The sequence below is a fragment of the Ursus arctos genome, chromosome X (assembly GCF_023065955.2).
Source record: "Ursus arctos isolate Adak ecotype North America chromosome X, UrsArc2.0, whole genome shotgun sequence".
Lineage (NCBI taxonomy): Eukaryota > Metazoa > Chordata > Mammalia > Carnivora > Ursidae > Ursus > Ursus arctos.
The window spans coordinates 115,493,639-115,513,580 of NC_079873.1; the positions used below are offsets into that span (position 1 = coordinate 115,493,639).

General features: G+C 42.6%; 1 protein-coding gene across 1 annotated transcript; it reads right to left on the reverse strand.

The window, feature by feature from the left end:
* Window positions 1-16,843: 16,843 nt before the first annotated feature.
* LOC113241834 (putative MAGE domain-containing protein MAGEA13P) lies at window positions 16,844-17,955 on the reverse strand. Its single transcript, XM_026479696.3, has one exon. It carries the CDS (start codon window positions 17,953-17,955, stop codon window positions 16,912-16,914), a length of 1,044 nt encoding a protein of 347 aa, XP_026335481.1. The 3' UTR covers window positions 16,844-16,911.
* Window positions 17,956-19,942: the final 1,987 nt, after the last annotated feature.

The following is a 19,942-nucleotide window of genomic DNA, read 5'->3' on the forward strand; positions in this document are numbered from 1 at the left end:
TCTCAAGGAGCCTTCCTGTTTCAGTCTCGTTGGCTCTATTAAGCCAACATAGTCAGTGAATAAACAGAGGCATGTTTGGAATCCCAGACTGAGGGAATGAATGCCCCAGCACTCTCGTCCCTGTCAGCTGGCCCAGAAGATCTGGTAGGATTTTCTATATTTTTTACATTTACAACTGATAGTCGTCACAGGGAGTAATGGAACTTCGAATCTGAACTCCTGAAAAAGTACTTTACTTTTATAGAGGATCACCTTTAGTTTGATAGTGACAAACTTCCTTTTGAAGACCTAGTATGCTCTGGTGGAGATTAGGAAAAAATGCTGCTGCGTGGATATGTCTTCACATTTTAATGTGGGGGGTTACATATGTAGTAATATGTAAATGGCATATAAAAATTAGACATATAATCTTTGGTATTTTATGTATTTTTGGAAGAATTATTTAGCTTTTGTGAGATTATATGGTCTGTTATCTTGTGCCTCTGTAAGTACTGGTCACAGCATAGCTCAAATAAATATTTAAGCATTAGTTTATTTACCAATACGAATTATTTGTGACTTTATTTTATTTTTTTAGAGAGGGAGGGAGGGGGTGGAAGGGCAGAGGGAGAGAAAGAATCTTAAGCAGGCTCCATGCCCAGTGTGGAGCCTGATGCGGGGCTCGATCTCACAACCTGAGCCAAAATCAAGAGTCGGATGCTTAACCGACTGAGCCACCCAGGTGCTCCTATTTGTCACTTTACTGTGGGAAAATGCAAGTCAATAATACATGCCATTAAAATGATATCTTGGTGAAAAGATGCGGAAAGAAATGCATGTTGAGTCTTCCAAATATCCCAAGCACTGCTCCCAAACAGGCAGAGTGGGAATGGCAGTAAGCAAGGCTTGTACTTTAATAAAAGTTATAACTCTAGAGAAGTCATTCTGTGTGTGTCCAGACTTTGGTGCTGGGTAATTGGCATGTCCAGTTTATTGTGGTACTTTCCATTCAGTTCATTCAGTGCATTGCAGTTAAATTAATGGGTTCTGCTGATGATCATTGAAAGGCTAACCAGGCTGGTAAATCAAGGGAATGCTGTCGAACCAAGATGTCTGGAATTCAGCAAAAAATACTGTAGTAGGCTGAATAATGGCCCATCAAATACATTTGCATTCAGAACCTTAGTATCTGTGAATCTGTTAATTTACATAGCAAAAAGGACGTTGCAGGTGTGATTAAATTAGGGACTTGAGATGGGGAGGTAACATGAAATACCCAGGTGGGTCCACTGTAATCAGTCTTATAACAGGAAGCAAAATTAGGGTCAGAGAGAGGGGGGCCGCTATAATGGAAGCAGAGGTTGGAATGATGCTTTGGAGATTGTTGAAGGGGTTGGGGAGCAAGGAATGTCGGTGTTCTCTGAAACCTGGAAAGGACAAGTAGATGTATTCTCCCCTGGAGTCTCCAAAGGGAATGAATGCAGCCCTGCCAATACTCTGATTTTAACCAAGTCAAGCCCACTTCAAACTTTTGACCTTCAGAATTGTAACATAATACATTTGTAACATAATACATTTGTTTCGAGCCCTTCATTAGCAGCAATAGTAACTAATACAGTTGCTCATTAAATTCAGCAAAGAATGTCACTGTAGCATTAGAAACGAGGGAGAAACATGGCCTAGATGAGAGGATAGGTAAGTGGCGTGACACCTGGTGGAAGTGTACACAGCGTGAATGGAGCCCATATTAAGGTGGGTAGAGAATGCCACTGACATGCTAGCTGGCTTTGTGCATGGCTTTGGCCCTTTCATCGGTTTCCCTGAAGACACAGAAGGCAGATGGTTTGGATGGATCTCAAGGGAATTATGCTGAATGAAAACAACTCCTCTCAAAAGGTTACATGCTGTATGATTGCATTTACAGAGCTTTCATTTTTTTGTTGAGGTGAAATTCACATAACATAAAATTAACCATTTTAAAGTGTACATTTCAGTGGCATTTAGGGCATCCATAATGTTGTGTGCAAACACCACCTGTATCAAGTTCACATCATTTTCATCATAGGAAAATGTACCTATTAGGTGGTCACTCCCCGTTCAACCCTCCTCCCAGCCCGTGGCAAAACCAATTTGCTTTTTGTCTCTTTAGATTTCCCAAGTCTGCATATTTCACATAAATGGAATTACGCAACATATGACCTTTTGTGTCTGGCTTCTTTCACTCAGCAGATTTTCAAGGTTTATCCACATTGTAGCATGTATAAATACTTCATTCCTTTTTATGGCTTCATAATATCCTATTATATGGATATACTACATTTGTTTATTCACTCATCCAATGATGGACATTTCGGTTGTTTCCACATTCTGGTTATTGTGAGTAGTGCTGCTAAGAACATTTGTGTACAAGTTTTTGTTTGAATGTTTTCAAATCTCTTGGGTATATTCATTCCCAGAAGTGGGATTGCTGGGTCGTATGGTAATTCTGTGTTTAACTTGAGGAACCACCAAAATGTTTTCCACGGTAGCTGCACCATTTTACATACCCACCAACAGTTTTTCACCATCCTTGCCAACACTTATTTGTTTTTTTTTTTTTCATCATTATTATAGACAACCTGGTGGGTGTGAAGTGATATGTCTTTGCGGGTTTGATTTGCATTTCCCTAATGACTAATGATGGTGAGCACGTTTTCAAGTGCTTGTCATTTGGGTATCTTTTAGGATAAATGGCTATTCAAGTCCTTTATCCATTTTTGAGTTGGGTTGTTTGGAGCTTTTTGTTATAGTTGTTGCGTTTTAAGAGTTTTTCTGTCTTCTGGACATGAGATCCTAATCCGATATGTAGTTTACACGTAGTTTCTCCTATCCCGTAGGTTGTCTTTTCCCTGTCATGGTAACGTCCTTTGCACACAAGTTTTTAAATTTTGATGAAGTCCAATTTACCTATTTTTTTTTCTTTTGTTACTTGTGTTTTTGATGACTCCATTGCCAAATCCAGGGTCATGAAGATTTACACCTATGTTTTCTTCTAAGAGTTACTTTTAGCTCTTTCGTTTGGGGCATTGATCAGTTTTGTGTTGATTTTTGTGTGTGGTGTGAAACAGGGGTCCAAATTTATGTTTTTGCATATGGGTATACAGTTGTCTAAACATTATTAGTTGAAGAGACTATTCTAAACCCCATTGATTGCTCTTGGCACCCCTGTTGAAAATCAGCTGGCCATAGGTGTTTGAATTTACTTCTGGACTCTCAATTCTAGTGCACTGGTGCACGTATCTATTCTTATGCAGCACTACTCTGTTTCCATCATGGTAAATTTGTAGTAAGTTTGAAATTGGAAAGTGTAAGTTCAACTTTGTTTTTTTCTCCAAAATTGTATTGGCCATTTGGGGTCCCTGGCAGTTGTATGTCAATTTTATTATCAGCTTTTTCATATCTGCAAAAAAGGATGTTGAATTTCAAGAGGGTCACATTGAATCTATAGATTGATTTTGGTAGTGTTTGAATATTATCTTTTTAAAAAGATTTTGTTTATTCATCTTAAGGAGAGATAGAGCGAGCGAGCGAGCAGAGGGAAGGGCAGAGGGAGAGGGAAAATCCTAAGCAGACTCTGAGCTGAGTGTGGAGCCCAATTCAGGGTCCAATCCCAGGACCCCGAGATCACGACAGGAGCCGATACCAAGAGCCAGACGCCCAACTGACTGAGCCACCCAGGTGCCCCTGAATTTTATCTTAACAATTATGTCTTCCGATCCATAAACATGGCATTTATTTCAATTTATTTAAGTCCTCTTTCATTTATTTCAGCAATACTTTATAGGTTTCAGTGTATAAAACTTTCACCTCTTTGTTTAAATTTACACGTAGGCATTTTATTCTTTTGGATGCTATCATAAATAGAATTTTCTCAATTTACTTTTCAGAGTGGTCATTGCTGGGATATAGAATTACAACTGAATTTTGTGTGTTGATCTCATATCCTGCACTTTTGCTAAATTTCTTTTAATAGCATTGATATTGTGTGTATGTATCTGTATTCTTTAGGATTTTCCATGTAAAAGTTACTATCTACAAAGATGGGTTGATTTACTTTTGCCTTCTCGTCTTTGAGGTTTTTTTCCCTCTTGTGATTTTCCAATGTGAAAGTTAGGTTCACCTCATACTCAGATTAGTTTAAAAGATAAATTGTATTAGGATTGAAAGCAGCACAGATCGTCATAATGTGTCCTTGCCCTTCATTCCCACTATGAACAAGTAAAGCATTCTTCTTGATGCACTGGTAAAAAACAAACATTATTGAGGAAAGTGGTTTTTTACAATTACGGTACTCTCTGAAGTCTTAAGGCCTTAAAAAATAATGTTTAAAATACTCCTAGTTCCCTAAAATGAAAGTGAAGCACAAAGTGGAGTCCAACATAAGTTATAAAGTACTATGGAGGAGTCAGAAGAAAATATATTTTCAAAAAATGATCTGAGTAGACAGTTTTCCAAAGAAGACATACAGATGACCCAACAAGGACGTGAAAAGATGCTTAACATCACTAATCATGGGGGAAATGCAAACCCAAACCCCAATGGGATATCACCTCACTCCTGTTAGAGTGGCTAGAATCAAAAAGATAAGACAGGTCTTCATGAGGTTGTGGAGTAAGGGGAGCTCTTGTGCACTGTTGGTGAGAATATAAATTTGTGCAGTCACTGTGGAAAACAGACATGACCTAAGTGTCCACTGGATGAAAAAAATATGCACACAGCACACACACACACACACACACACACACACACAGAGGAATATTACTCAACCATAGAAGAGAATAAAATCTTCCATTTAAAACAACACGGAAGGACCGTAAATCTTTAGAAGACAGATTTAAGATGTACCACAGCTGCCCAACGATGGGATTGGTGACCTTTTGTCTTCCTAGTCACTGTGGATATTTGAGCAGGGACTAAAAAACTCTGCGTCAGGGATGTCAAAGAGGGAATCCTACATAGAAAGGGAAGTTGGGCTTGATAAACTTTAAAGCAGTTTTCAACACTGAGATTCTGTGGCTCAAATCTAGGAAGGTAAATTGACATATGGCAAAGCAATATGTTGGGTATTTAATTTCATAGCTATTCAGAGAGGAAGGAATCCGTGTTATACTATTCCCTTTGAAGAACACTTCATGATGTGAACTGTGAATCCACCAGTGGAGTTAGAAATGGTTGCTTTGACTGTGATTAAAAAATCACTAGGGTATATATTTTCATATATATGTTTGTGTGTGTAGATATATATATATTCACATATATATATGAAATTCTCAAGTGTAGAATTTAGAAATGATTGTGTCCCTGTAAATGTTAAACAGCTTCTTTGAGTTTCAATTTCTTCAGTGATAAAATGAAAGTGACCATATACCTAGCTCATAGGATTTCTATGGAAATTATATGAGATGACGTGTCAATTGTTGAGTTCTATGCCTGGCACATCAGGCTCTCAGTAATTCACCTGTATGCTTATTATTGATGTACATATGTTAGAGCCTTGATAGGTGGTGAAAGACTCCATTTTATTTAACATACAAATGGTCTTTCTCCAGGTTAAACTGCTCTTCAGATGAACCTCACACAAATCCGCATCTCACCCACATTAATCTATACATTGGCACTTGACTGAACAAGCTCCTTTGCTACCAATGGATACAACCAATGTTGCAGTGTAGACGTTTTAAACTGTATTAAAGACCAGAAATTCAATTTTATAAATGCCCATATTGGCCCAGATAAGTCCTCTTATTTATGTTTGGTTACACCTTGTGATGAGAATAATATATGTATTCTACAAAAATACTGATTGTTAGCTTTTTCTGTAAGTTGGCCTATTCCTAGCAGTAATCTCTTGCATTATATTCAGGTATATTAAATGAGATAACTCTACAAATAAGATAAACAGCAACTCCACCACATGGTTTGCAATAAGTACAGGGTCCTGCCATAATTGTATATTCACTGTATTTGATCTGTTTATGGTATATTGATGGGTTAAGATTAAAACTACATTGAGTGGCAGTTTTCCTTCAAGAAGATTTTTAATTCTATCAACTGCAAGAATGAGTACCCTTAATTGGTTCTCTGGCTTTTATAATTTTAATTCTATCCTGATGATTCCCAAATCTCTACTGTAAACATAGAATGCTCCCCTGATACCTTGTGGTCATTTCCATTTGGCTGGTCCACTGACACTACCAGCTTAACATGCCTGAAATATAATTTGTCATCTTCCCTAAAAATCTTATCCCTTCCCCTACATTTCCCCTGTCATTTGTCTAGTCACTGGGATAGGACATTTGAAGTCAGCCCAGACTTGCTGTCTCTCATCACCCCATGTAGTCAACCACTCAGACTTCTGGATTTTACTCCTGCAAGTTTCTTCTATGTCCTTATCTCCATCTCTTCCAACTATTGCACTAGTTTAAGCTAACATCATCTCTCCTGGATCAATCTAACATTAGGAATTTCCCCGTCTCTACTCTTACACACTTGAATGCATGTTCCATGTGTTTTCAGAATAACCCATCTGAAAGAGAAGTCTGATTGTATTACTCTTGTGCTAAAACCTTTTTTCAGAGTGCCTGGATGGCTCAGTTGGGCTAAGCATTTGCCTTTGGCTCAGGTCCTGATCCCCAGGTTCTGGGATCGAGCCCCATGTCCGGCTCCCTGCTCAGCAGGGAGTCTGCTTCTCCCTCTTCCTCTCATCCTCCCCCCTTGCTCATGCTCTCACGCATGCTCTCTCACTCTCTCTCTCTCTCTCAAATGAATAAATAAAAAATCTTTAAAAATAAAATAAAATAAAAACTTTTCAATGGCTCACCATTTTTCTGACAACTAAGTACAAGATGCCTGACTTGCAAACGTAGTTTTTCATGATCTGACATCTGCCTACCTTTCCAGCCCTGTCTCTCATAATCCCTGAAGTGCACTGACATTCCAATAACCCTGAACTATGTTTAGTTCACTACGTAAAGAGTTGCCAGACATAGAAAGTATAAATATAGGATGCCCAGTTAAATTTGAATTTCAATATATTCAAACAACGAATATATATTTTTTAGTATAAGTATATCTCATGTAACATGTTGTGTCTTACCTTTGCTTTAGTTCCTGCTATCACATCTCTGTGGAATGCACTTGCCAATTTTAAGATTCAACTGAATTACTATCTCTTGTAGGGCACCCATCCTCCACAGTTCCTCCCATCAATCCCGAATGAATTAGATGACTGCTGTCAACACATACTATAATTGTTGGGTTTTGTGTCTTTTCCTGTCAGTGAGATTCCTTGAGGACAGGGAGCGTTTGTCTCTGTATTGCCGTTGTCCAGCAGGGTGCCACATATGTAGGAGACACTTTGCAAATATTTGATGAATAAGTAATTCTCCTGATATTAATATTTATATTTTCTTCTTATACCCAACATGAAGGATATTTTTACCACCACACAAAAGAAAATTAGAAGAAAACCCTTCTTAAAACAGAGCCCCAAACTCAAAGTTGACAGGCCAGTGTATTTTCCCGTAGAGATTAAAAAATTAAAATAAATTTAGTGGAAACGAGTTTTTTCCCTTATTTTTGAACATTATGAAACCGATTCTAGTTCATGAATTTTTAACACCTTCTTTGACCTCAAAACAATATGATGTACTGGCTTATATTACTTGATTTTTCTTTTCCGTACCCACACATCTTTAAACTCATGTGTTTTCCATACTTCAAAGACCTGTGGGCATGGGAAACTGATATAAATCCCAGCAAACAACCTGAGAAGGAACTCGCACTAACAGCTTGGTAGGTACAAGTTTATTTGCCTGTTGCCTACATCTTATTTCACTGAAAATAAGGTTTTTTTTTACTTAGCACTGGAAAGAGTGTGTGTTTGAATATCCATTAAAAAGTGAGTCAGCTGCAAATTTCGTATTCAACTCTATGCTCGTGGAGAAGACAGGTAAACACATAAATCAATGAGTAAGCAAAGGTTAGTCATACGGAGAGTCTGAACACTGCGATGAAATTCCTGCTACCAGACTTTCCTGTTTGCAAAGCACACTCTTTAGTGGTTCATTAAACTATGCAGTGATTCTTAAAAGGTATGATATTTTGTAGTCTTAGTCATAGAAGTTGCAGCAAATTTTGCCTTATACTTTCCTTAAAGTATCTTGGATCTGGCTGCTGAACAAATACCTGAAAGTGGAGGGATCCTGGGTTTCATACGTTGCTAAAAAGATTTATAATAACAGATGGGACTTGAGAGTTAGTGTATTAGTTTGCTAGGGCTTCCAAAACAAGCTGCATGGCACAGAACAACAGAAATTTATTACTTCATGATTCTGGGGGCCAGAAGTCTGAAATCAAGGTGTTGGTTCCTTCTGAGTGTTCGAGGGGGAAACTGTCCTGTGCCTATATTCTAGCTTCTGGTGACAGCTTCGATCTTCGGTATTCCCTGGGCTGTGGGAGCATCATACCAATCTGTCTTCATCTTCATATGGCATTCTTCCTGTGTGTCTGTCTCTTCACATTGTTTTCCCTCTTTCTGTAAGGCCTCCAATCATATTGGTTTATGGCCTACCCCAATGTCTTGATTACATCTAGAAAGACCCTGTTTCCAAATAAGGTCACATTCACAGGTACTGGGTGTTAGGACTTCAACATGTCTTTTGGGGAACACAATTCAACCCGTAACAGGGAAGAATCTATCAACCCTGAAATTATAGACAAAATTATGAGTTTTGTGCACAAACGAGAGAATTTTCTTGGCAAAAGTTTCCATTTCCCCTGCTTTCATCAGAGTCTGAAAGGGATCCATAACCCCAAAACATTAAAAGCCACACTCTGAATGAAAGCAACATTGAAGGGAATGGCAAAAAGGGTATCCTTGACAAAGTTTTGGAGTGTTCTTGGAAAGCTGCTATGTGACTTCAGAATGAGTGTTGTATATTCAATTCAGGATTCGAGAGTCTCTCTTATGCTTACTGTCTGTAAAGAGCCAAGTAAAGGAAAATGAAATCCTTACCAGATTCTTTTAAGTGCAGAGCATGGCTTCAAATGCTCTGCCTGTCTCCCATTCGTGGCAAGTAATTATTTCTATTTCTTTATATAGATATTCAAGAGAACATTCCAACTTCCTGCCTATATAATATGGACGTTATCATACTTTGCTGTATTGAAAAAATAACAAAAACCTTTAAAACTGCAGAATTTTGCTGCATAGAATGTAATGTTATTTTATGAACACAGCCCAACTTAGTTTTGCGTACTTTTTAAGTCACACATTTTGGCTGACGATTGTTCTACTTCCACAGTATTTGTAAGTTCCAAGAAATTTGTTGAAACAAATGTTTTGATTTAAAACAGCATGAAAACTTGTGAAAACATATAGCAACCAGACTTCTAGGTGTATGATTCAGAATAATTAGGCAGAGATTTATAAGATTCTGATTTTGTACTAATTCTGTCTCATGACAGTTATGTTTTAGGTTCTAAGTATCTAAGTAGCAATTACTTATAGTTTGAAACGCATATATGAAATGTAAATATCTATTCCACTAACAACGATTTTAGCCCAATTTGAGCAATTTAACTGGCTTAGCTGTAATAATGCTTCAGCCAGTTATTCATGTGGATAGTTCAAGTGTGTGCTAATTAGGTTTGCAGCTGACACTAACTACTGAATTTGCTAGTACATTTAAATTGGTATTTAAATTCAAAGTGACCTGACTACTTAGAGACATGCTTTTTCAGAAACAGAAATTTAGTGGTTGTAAGTGCACAATATGGCATAGGTGGGGAGAAGGAGTAAGCTAGCTGACTCCTAGCTATCTATCTGCTTCCTGCTTCCAATCCACTGTAGCCTTCAAAATTGTTTTTTTGTTGAACATAGCTCTGATCATGTCATTATACTTCTCAAAAACCATCAATGGCTCCCTGTCGCTCAACACATTAGGTATAAACTCCTCACTCTGGCGTTTAGACCTCGACATTTATTTAGTTTTTTATGTCAGCAGGATCCCTGGGTATTTGGAAATTAAATAATACATTTTTACTAACTCATGCATTAAAAGAAACACTGAAGGAAATTAGAAAATAGTTTGAACTGAATAAAAATCTAAATACCAGAATTTATGGCACTTCACTAAAGCAGTGCCAAGTGGGGAATGGATGACATTAAATGCTTGTATTAGGAAAAAGGACTCAATTCGATAAGCTTGCACCTTAAACTATAAAAAGAAAAAGTTAATTAAATCCAATGCAAACAGAAGGATAGTAACAATATATGTAAGAGCAGAAATCAGTGAAATTGGAATTAGAGAAATGATAAATAATATCAATGGAACAAAGACCATTTCTTTGAAAAGATCAGAGAAACTGAAATATCCAAGATTTTTTTTTTTTAAAGACTGTTATAAAGCAATAGCTTTGGACATTGTCTTAGCTTAGGCAGGTTAGGCTCCCATAACAGAATACCATAAACTGGGTGGTTTCTCAACAACAGAATTTTATTTCTCACAGTTCTGAAGGCTAGAATTGTGAGGTCATAGAGCCCACACGGTTGGGTTCTGGGGAGAGCCCTCTTCCAGATTCTAGATTGCCAACCTCTTGGTATCCTAACATGGCAGAAAGAGAACTAGCTAGTTCTTGGGCCTCTTATGAGGATACAGTCCCATTCATGAGGGTTCCATCTTTGTGAACTAAGTACTTCCCACAGGCCCCACCTCCAAATACATGAACTTGGGGAAGACACAAATATTCAGCCTATTGTAGACATAGCTTAAAGTATATGAAACCATGCATATAGAGGAAAAGATTTACCGAAGTTTGCAGAAAGGGCAAAAATGACAGGACACCTACAATCATAAATGATGTAGTAATAATTTGTAATTGTTGGTCTGTAATCACCATATTATTTAGATCACAGCAAATGCATATAAAGGCAACAAGGTAATGTGGGAAAATAAGGAACAGTTTTAATTTTGCAGGGGAAGATGCTAGCTCAATATTACATGGTGTTGGTAAGAAAATGGTATTGGCAGATACTGGTGCTTATTAATTCCCTTGCATCTTTCTTTGGAGAATGTGAACCTATATTCTGAAAGGGAAAAAATAAAAGTATTACAAGATGATTCCATTGCAAAGAGCTAAATAATGTGTGTATATTTTATGACTTAAAATCTACAGAAACACCTTTGGATCCCAATCATTTGGTAAAATTCTGGGATTTTTCAGTTTCAGAATAGCGCCATGGTTCAAAAAATAAAGAGAAAAGGCTCACATGAGGAAAGAGGCGGTGTAGTTGTTCTAAACTAAAAGAATAGTAATACAGTGATGCGGAAATCCTAAGGCACACAGACAATATGGAATGATATTGATGACCATTAATGGCTTTGTTTTGTTTGGGCAGTGTGTGAATGAAATCATTAAAATGGTGGAATTATTGCATGCGGATTGGGAGCATATGAGATACTGCTAAAAACAAAGCATATATATAGTAGAGAAGTATTATCCAAATTATGAATCAGCACTTTTTACATGGTACTTACTTTGTGAAAGATAATCGTGTGTTAAACTGTGTTGATAGTTGTGTGCTAGTCTCTGAAAGCGGGATAAACAGTCTTAGGAAAATGTTGCATCAATCAGGAAAATCAAAGTGCATTTCAGGCACAATTTGGAATTAATGCTGTAATGACTAAAGAACGTATTTTTAAAATAGCATGGTTTATTTATTATGAGCTTTGACAAGAGACATAAACAACACTCCTGTAGTAATGAACGTGATAATTCTAATTCCTTCTCCTAAAATTGCTTGTATACTGTGCTTCCTATAAATATTGGATCCAATCAAATCATGGAGAATATGATTTAGATGTAAATATAATTTCCCCTTTTAAAATATGTGAATACTTCCTGGAGAGAGGGCTTTATTTATTTATTTATTTATTTATAAGATTTTATTTATTTATTTGAGAGAGAGACAGAGAGGGCAGGAGAGCAGGGTGAGGGGAGAGGGAGAAGCAGACTCCTCCACTGAGCAGGGAACCTGATGTGGGACTCCATCCTGGGACTCCCGGATCATGACCTGAGCCAAAGGCAGACGCTTAACCTATCCGACTGAGCCACCCAGGAGCCCTGGAGAGAGGGCTTTAAAAAGAAGATAGATTCTTATCTGTATACCATTGTCTTTGAAAGTGTGAGGAAAGTTGCATAACCACACAGAGCTAACTAAATGGATTGCATTGTTTTTCTTTCTAGTCGAACAAGCAGTAGGCATGCCAGAGATGGGTAGAATCTGGCAAGAGGTTGATCAATATTGAAAACAAATCATCTAAAGAATGTGTATTAATTTTTGGTATTCAAAATCACATTTTGAAATACTTAACTTTTTATCATTATAAAGGTGATTCATGTGTTTCATAAATGTTGGAAATTTTTAAAAACCATACATAAGAAAATGAAGGGATCACTTATACTTCCACCAGCAGAGGAAACACTGTTGGTACTGTGCTGGTTGTAAATTAGTATGTCTGTGTTAACACAAATGCATCCACAGCCTTTCAGTTCTGATTTTAGTTTGAATAAGTTTGAAATTTGGGGGCATTTATCATGCCTAGATAATTTAGATTTTAAATTTGGATTATAGGACTTCTGGTCACAATGAAGTAACAGGAATCGAACTCCTACATGATATACCTAAAAATCAGATGAAACATACGAAACAATTTTCAATTTATTGGACATCAGGTCACGAAGGACAGCGATCTCTAAGAAATGGAAAACAAATGAGGTCAGTTCTATGATACCGTAGTTTATTTGCCTGGGGAGGTAATGCATGCCACAGTGCACAGAGGGGGAAGCCTGGACAGTCTTCTTGAGTTGAGCTGAAGCTGGGAGTCCGGGAAGTCCAAGGTAGCTAAAATTTGCAGGACCGAATACTAAGAGGAGATTGCTGCACAGAAAGAGAACTCTGGAACTCACACAGGGCTGGGAATAATTCCTGCTCCCATTAGAGTGGAAGTCCTCATCATTTGTGTGGCATTAGAGTACTTGAAAGGGTTCTGCCTTTGTAGTGAAACATGGCTGCCAAGTCAGGGGAGGCCCTCTGTGTTATTTGGTGCTGAGAAGCTACCAGGGAAAGGCACTAGCTGGGGCCTGTTTGCAGAAGAGAGTTAGAAGCAAAGCTAGGAAGGAAGGAAGGGAGGAAAGGAGGGAGGGAGGGAGGGAAGGAGGGACAAGGATTGGCATCAGCAGAAAGGAAGAGCCTGTGAAAAATCCATGAATCCTAAGGGGGGTAGTGGGTTACAGGGAAGACAGCCGGTCCCATGCTGAAAATCGAGACTGGATGAGTGGGTAGGACAGCGTGTGCTAGAGTGTGTCTAGGTCAGGGGTGGGGCAGTGAGGAGTTGGGAACGAGAAATGGGGTGGTAAGGTAGGCTGGAGACGCAGAAATCGGGGCTCACAAGTTGTCGGCGATGCTGGAGAGCCAGGCAGCAAAACTGGGATTCGGTGCATGGGGCCAAATGGAGTCCGCACAGATTCATGCCTGTGAGGGGTGCGACAGTCCAGGGCCCGGGAAGGGGTTTCTAGCACAGGGCTTTCCCCGTAGTGCTCAGAGGGAACCTAGAGTTCTGTGGTTGGGTCACAGGGCCACTGTCCCCAAGGAAGAGGGAAGGGTGCTGGGTGGGCCAGACTCCAGGATTATAGTCCTCACTTCGGTCACACAGCTCTGCCTTCTTCGAGTTTATGGATTGGATTTCTTTTGAAGGCTTCAGTTGGACTGTGATGTCCCACGTCTAAAATTTTGACAGTCACTGTCCACCAATGAGGTATAAGCATTATAGAATCTCCGCCTCCCGTTACCAGGGACCTCCCGCCCCTTGTTCTGTTTGTGATGAGAAACTAGTTCCTGCAGAGCTTCCAGCTGCTTAAAACGGGCACACTAAGTTAGAGGACATAAGTCGCTGGGTATCGGTGGGTGTAAGCTCAGACTTGGATGAAGGATGCCAAGAGTAAATGGTTTGCAAGAAGTGTATTTGCACCGTCACCTTTGTAATTAAAATACTTAAATAAGCTTAACCACAGAAATAACTGCTGGGCATGAATTAGTTAAAACAAGGGTTAGCTTATGCCACAGAGAAGTCCTGAAATTGGAACGGTTTTATACAATGAAGGTTTATTTTTTGCGCACATCAATTCCTGACGTGGGTGGGCAGGCACTTTCTGCTCTCAGGTAATTCGGGGGTCTGGGCTGTTTCCGTGTTGTAGCTCTCCGTCTCGGCGCGGGGGCCCCATGTTTGCTGCCGACTGGCCGAGGAGGCGTGGAAATGGCATACTGGCTCCTGCCTGACTACGAGTGGGCCCCCCGGGAAGGAGAGAGAGATGTGGATAAACACTTGTAGTCTCTCCCGGAAGCCATCATCTAGTAGGTACTCAATAAAAAGCAATTACTAGAATTTGGTATGATGACAACTCCGTTCATTTCTTGGAGGAGTTCCTGAGAAAACCAAATTTGCCTTGAAATTCACCAACTTTTTCAAGTGCCTACCATGTGACAAGTGTTGGTTCTCAAATACAGCATCACGTCTAGTTTTCAAGTGACCCTCCCTGTGTCGGCGGGGAGTTCTGCCTTGCCCTTTCCAGTAACGTCTGTGATCGCAGTAGCCTGGGAACGTTCTCCAGCCTTATGATGCATAATCAAAACCTCAACTTGTGAGTCTCTGCTCCCCTCCGCATGACTGAACATTCCCAAATACCTACCTGCACAGGTGCCATTAGGCGAACTGCAAACTAGGGTTTTCCTGGGGGCAAGGTGTATGTACAAGAAGCAGGCGAAGGATGGCTAACTTGTGTTTTTAAAACCAGAGCAACATGTCCACCAAAGAACCATTGTTCACCTTCTAGGACTCCAGGGTTTTACATTCAGCCCCTGTAGCTGCTTTCTGTGCTGTCTCCTCATCTACCACTTGGCAGAAATGTTTTGGTCTTTGACCACCTAAGTGAGTTTGCTCATCTGCTGATGTGATCAGTGGCCTGTTTCAAATAATACATCTTATTAGACTCTTACCTCAAATATTAGTGTGGTTTCAAAAACCCTAACCTCAGGGTTACATCCTGAGGACCAGTAGATTATGTGCAAATCAGACTCTACTCTCCAGCTCATTTGAAAAACAATTTGAGTGTGTGGAGGATGCCAGGAGGGGGTGCTCAGGCGTCTAACCACCCTCCAAAGTGCACTTTGGCTGCCAAAAGCCTGTTGCTAACAGGGCTCTAGAAAGAGGGAGGGGCAGCCAGGGGGCCATCCTTCTGTAAGGAGCAGGGATGCTCCATGACGGGGAAGACAGGTGACTGGAGCTGTTCCACTGGGAGCGCAGGTCAGGCCAGATTCTAGAGCTGGACAGGAAGGCAGACAGAGGAGGGACTGGGGCAAGGGTGCGGTCACGCCGGACGTGCTGAGACTGGACATGCACAGCTGCGCCCGGGCAGACGCAGCTCTCAAGGAGCTCTGGGGCCCAGGCAGGCAGACCCTAGGGAAATAAAGCACAGATTGTCCCCAAATCCTGTTTCTCATTGTCCCCTTCCTTCTTTGGGCCTAGCCTTGTCATGTACTGAACATGTGATCGTGGGCAAACTGCCAAGTGCTGTGAGCCTTAGGTTCTTCACCTGCTAAGTGGGTTTGCTGAGCCCCGTCTTGTAGAACTGCTAGGATGTGTGTCATGTAAGTAAAGTGCCTGGCGTTTATTGCATCTTTAATAAATAGCAGTAATTGCAAATAGGATTTTGACCCCAGACTCTGTCACTCTGTCCTCTGGGATTGAGTGTGTGTGTTTCCATGGCATCTCGGAGAATATGCAGCACTCCAGGACACAAACCATGAAGTGAGCCGAAGATGCTGCTTTGTAAAGATACTCTACAGAATGTCCCTGTGCGTGGATATATTATTTAATTTGGATATAGGGAAGTCTTCCCCGGCTGGATGCAACTCAGACCTCCTAGAATTTGAGTCAAGGACTAACTCTATTCCTCCCTCCCAGCTGCTCTTCCATCCAAACCACTATTATCACTCGTTTCAGCCCCGCCAAAAGTCTAGCCCCTGCTTAGAGTTGGCCACATCACACTCAAGGTCATTAAAATGCCCTCTCAAAGGGGTGGGCTCTGGGCTTTCCCAGGCCAGGGGAAAAGTGCCAGCCCTTCGGCACCACCTCAAACAAATATCCCCCTATTCTCCGGAAGTCCTGCAGAGACGCGTACAGAACGCGTGGTTCGTGCCCTGGGTTCCGTGGCACCTTCCGCACCTGCCACAGGTGGAGATTTCTCTCTGCTTTTCCCATGAGCCCAGAGGAACTGCTGAGAGCAGTTTCCATTCTAGACTTTCTCTTACCTGTAAAACACTTGTAAGAATAAATGAGCCAGTGAGCCAGGGCTTTCGTTTATTAAGATTTAATTTCTCATGCATTCTTTAGCCAAACAAATCCAAGTACAGAGCTTTAATTTTACTACCCAACAGACTAAATGGGATACAGGAACCCTAGGATAGCCATCTTTTACATTTCCCCCTCTGTTTCTTGATCCCATCTGTTTTACTGCAGGGATCTTCCATATTTCTAAGGAAATTCTACTATCAGTGCTATGCTATCCTCTTCCAGATTAGAAAAAAAGATAAAAGTTACCCAACAGGTTTTCCAGAAGAGCAAAATTCTTATTCTTAAACCTGGTAAACAGCAATAAACATGTGACCAGTATCATTCATGAACCTAGACTCTGAAGCTAAAAAAACCTTTTAGAAAGCAGAACATTTGAAAAATAGCAAAAAGAAAAAAGGTAAAATCTGCACTTCGGTCCTCCGCTATTTAGAGCCTTGACTGCCCTCTTCAAAAACAGAGTGGAGATCTTCTTCAGACTTCACTCAGGGCAGGAGACGCTGCTCGATGGGACACTGGAACTTTCACTGGCCGTGGCCCTAGTAGCATCGGTGGCAGCAACTTTGGCCTGGGCTCGCTCTCTTTCATCTCTCAAAGCTTCCTCATACCAGGACGAGAAGGAAGCGGGGTCAGTGCCACTGACCTTGGCAAAAAACTGCAGGACTTTCATCTTGCTGGTTTCAGTGTGGGCCCTGGGACCCCACAGGAACTCGTAGCGTGGAGGATCGCTGCCGGGCACCTGCCGGTACTCCAGGTACTTTTCCTGCACGAAATCTTTGGTGATGAGCTTCCTGGGCTCCCCATAGATGAAATCCTTCTTCCCGGCACACACTCCGATCTTTCTCAGCACCTCCCAGATCTTCTTCTCAGGGGCACGGTTGCCCTCCACAAAGATCACCCCCAGGATAAGGATCAGGAGGCCGGTTTTGGGCATGCTGTGGTCATCACTCAGCATCCCATCGTAGGTGAGATCTAGGGTTTTGACAAGCACGTAGGAGCGGTTGATGGGGTCTGCTTCCTTCACTTCAATGCCAAAGACAATCTCCATGCACTCACAGGCTTTCCCGAAGATCACAGGGAAGTGGCCCTTGTGCTCTTTGATGACACTCTCCAGCATTTCTGCCTCTGTGATAGGCTCCTTCGTGACGTACTTGGTGCTCAGGAACTGCACCAATTCGGCCATCTTCTGGTTTAGCACATCACTGAGCAAGGACTCAGCATCTGGTGGAGCCTGGGAGGCGCTCGGACCCTGTTTGGGGCTGCTGGAGCCCTCCTGCGACTTGCTCGATGGAGTGGCTTTGATGGTGGTGGAGGAGGAGAGGGCTTTCTGAGGACTCTGGAGAACACTTGGTTTTCCAGCAGCAGGCACCACCTCTGGGGTGCCCTGGATCGAAGGAGAGAGAGAAGAGGAGGCAGTTTCCTTCTCAGTGGCAGGAACCTGTGCATCCCCCGGGCCCTGAGCTCCTCTTTCGTCCTTAAGGCCTGCTTCAAGCTTGCGGGAGTGACTCTTCTTACTGCGAGGCATGATGACGTGTGTTGCGGGCAGAGTCAGGAGTGTGGGCAGGAGGTGGGGGATGGCAACCAACTGGCCTGAGGGAGAGGGGAGTAATGTGAGAAACTCAACTTTGTCAGCTTTGACAGGAAAGGTCCCCATCTCCCAAAGACACCAGGTATGGAAGTGAGGAGGGTAGAGGGGACATCTGTATCTGACAGCCTTGCCTGGGACCTCTCACAGCTGAGAGAAAGGACAAGTTTCTGTGGGGCCCTCTGTCCTCTCAGCCTTACCTTAAGATCCTCACCTTCATACCTGGCAGGGCCTGAAACTCCTTTCTGTGATGACCAGATGCTGGGTCCTTCAGACCAAGGCCCTCACCTCTCCGAGACCCCCGATTTAGAAACAGAAGGGAAGTTCAGCCTGACTGTATCTCCCGGGGTCCCCAGGGCTGACGGAAGGGATCAGGATAAATTTCTGTGGAGGTTCCTCTAGGTTCTGTGGTGGGGCATATTCACAGCCCTTCCCAAGGACTTTGTATTTATTTCTGACAAGGCCTGCACCCTGTCTCCCTTCTGCACACACGGAAATGGGATCCTCAGGCCAAGGCACCCATCTCCCGGAAACCACCCATGAAGAAGTACAGTTGGGGGAGACGCCTCTGCCTAACTGCCCTGCCCTGGGCCTCCCAAGGCTGACAACAGGGAAGGGTATCTGTGTGCTCCCTTTTGTCTGGAGGGAGGTCCCCTTAGCCCTCCACAGGGGTCTTCATCTTATGGCCCAGCAGAGCCTGGGACTCCTCTCTCTGATGGTTTGAGCTTACGCCCCTCAAAAAAAACCTCCTTCCTTCAGACTCCAAGATGGAGGTCCGGATAACCACATCCGGGGCTCTGCGTGGGGCTTTTAAGGCAGACAATGGGCAAGGTAAAGGTGAGTGACTGCGCCCCTCAGTTTTTAGTTTTTATTCTGGGGCCTCACCTTAATGCCTGCCAGAGCCTGGGACAGGTCCCTCTGACGACCGGAGTCGGCTTCCTCAGAGAAAGCCTCACGTCCCTCAGACTCCTAAGATGGACGTCCTGATACACCACATCCAGGGCCCTGCGAGGGGCCTTCCGGACAGACAACAAGGGGCGGGTGGGGGCTTGGGCACCCACTCCGCAGTGAGAACTCCCCTCAGTCCTTTCTTGGAATCCTCACCTTAGCGCCAGCCAGGGCCTGGGACTTCTCCCTCTGACAACCTGAATCTGCCTCCGTCAGGAAAAGCCTCGCGTCCCTTAGGCTCCCAAGATGGACGTCTGGATACAATACATCCGGGGCCCTGAGCGGAGCATTCTGGGCAGACGCTAGGGGCGGGGAAGGGGGGGAGGGAGAGGGGGATGCTGGGAGGGGAGGGGGGGATGTTGAGGGGGGGAGAATGCTGGGCAGGGGGGGAGGTGCAGACCTTCCAAGGTGAGAGTTCCCCTCAGTCCTTTCTCAGAGTCCTCACCTTAACGCCTGCCAGAGCCTGGGACACGTCCGTCCGGAGATCTGAGTCTACGCCCCAGTGATGAAGACTCACGTCCCTTAGACTCCTAAGGCGGAAGTTAGGATACGTCACTTCTGGGAACTCTGCCTGGGGCCTTCCAGGGATGATTTTGGGGCAGGGCGGGACTGAGGGCCCCTTCTCTCTGATGAGAGGTCCCCACACTGGTCCTCCTAGTTCTTTACTTCGAAGCCTGGCAGGGCCTAAGACTCCTCCCTCTGCTGACGGAGGTCCAGCCCCCTCAGAGTAAACCTCACCTCCCTCAGATTCCCGAAATCAGGACACAACACATCCCACAGCCTGGTGTTTCCCCGGGCTGATAGTAGAGTGGGGTGGGTTCCAATTTACTCGGGATGGGAAAACCACCGAGTCCTTACCTTGACTTCTTGCACTGGCTGAGCGCCCTCTTTCTGTTGAGCTGAGACCTCACCTCAAGATCAAGGCCCTTATCTTACCAAGATACTAGTGAGGCTGGGTCTTAGCAGGACAGACCTGTGT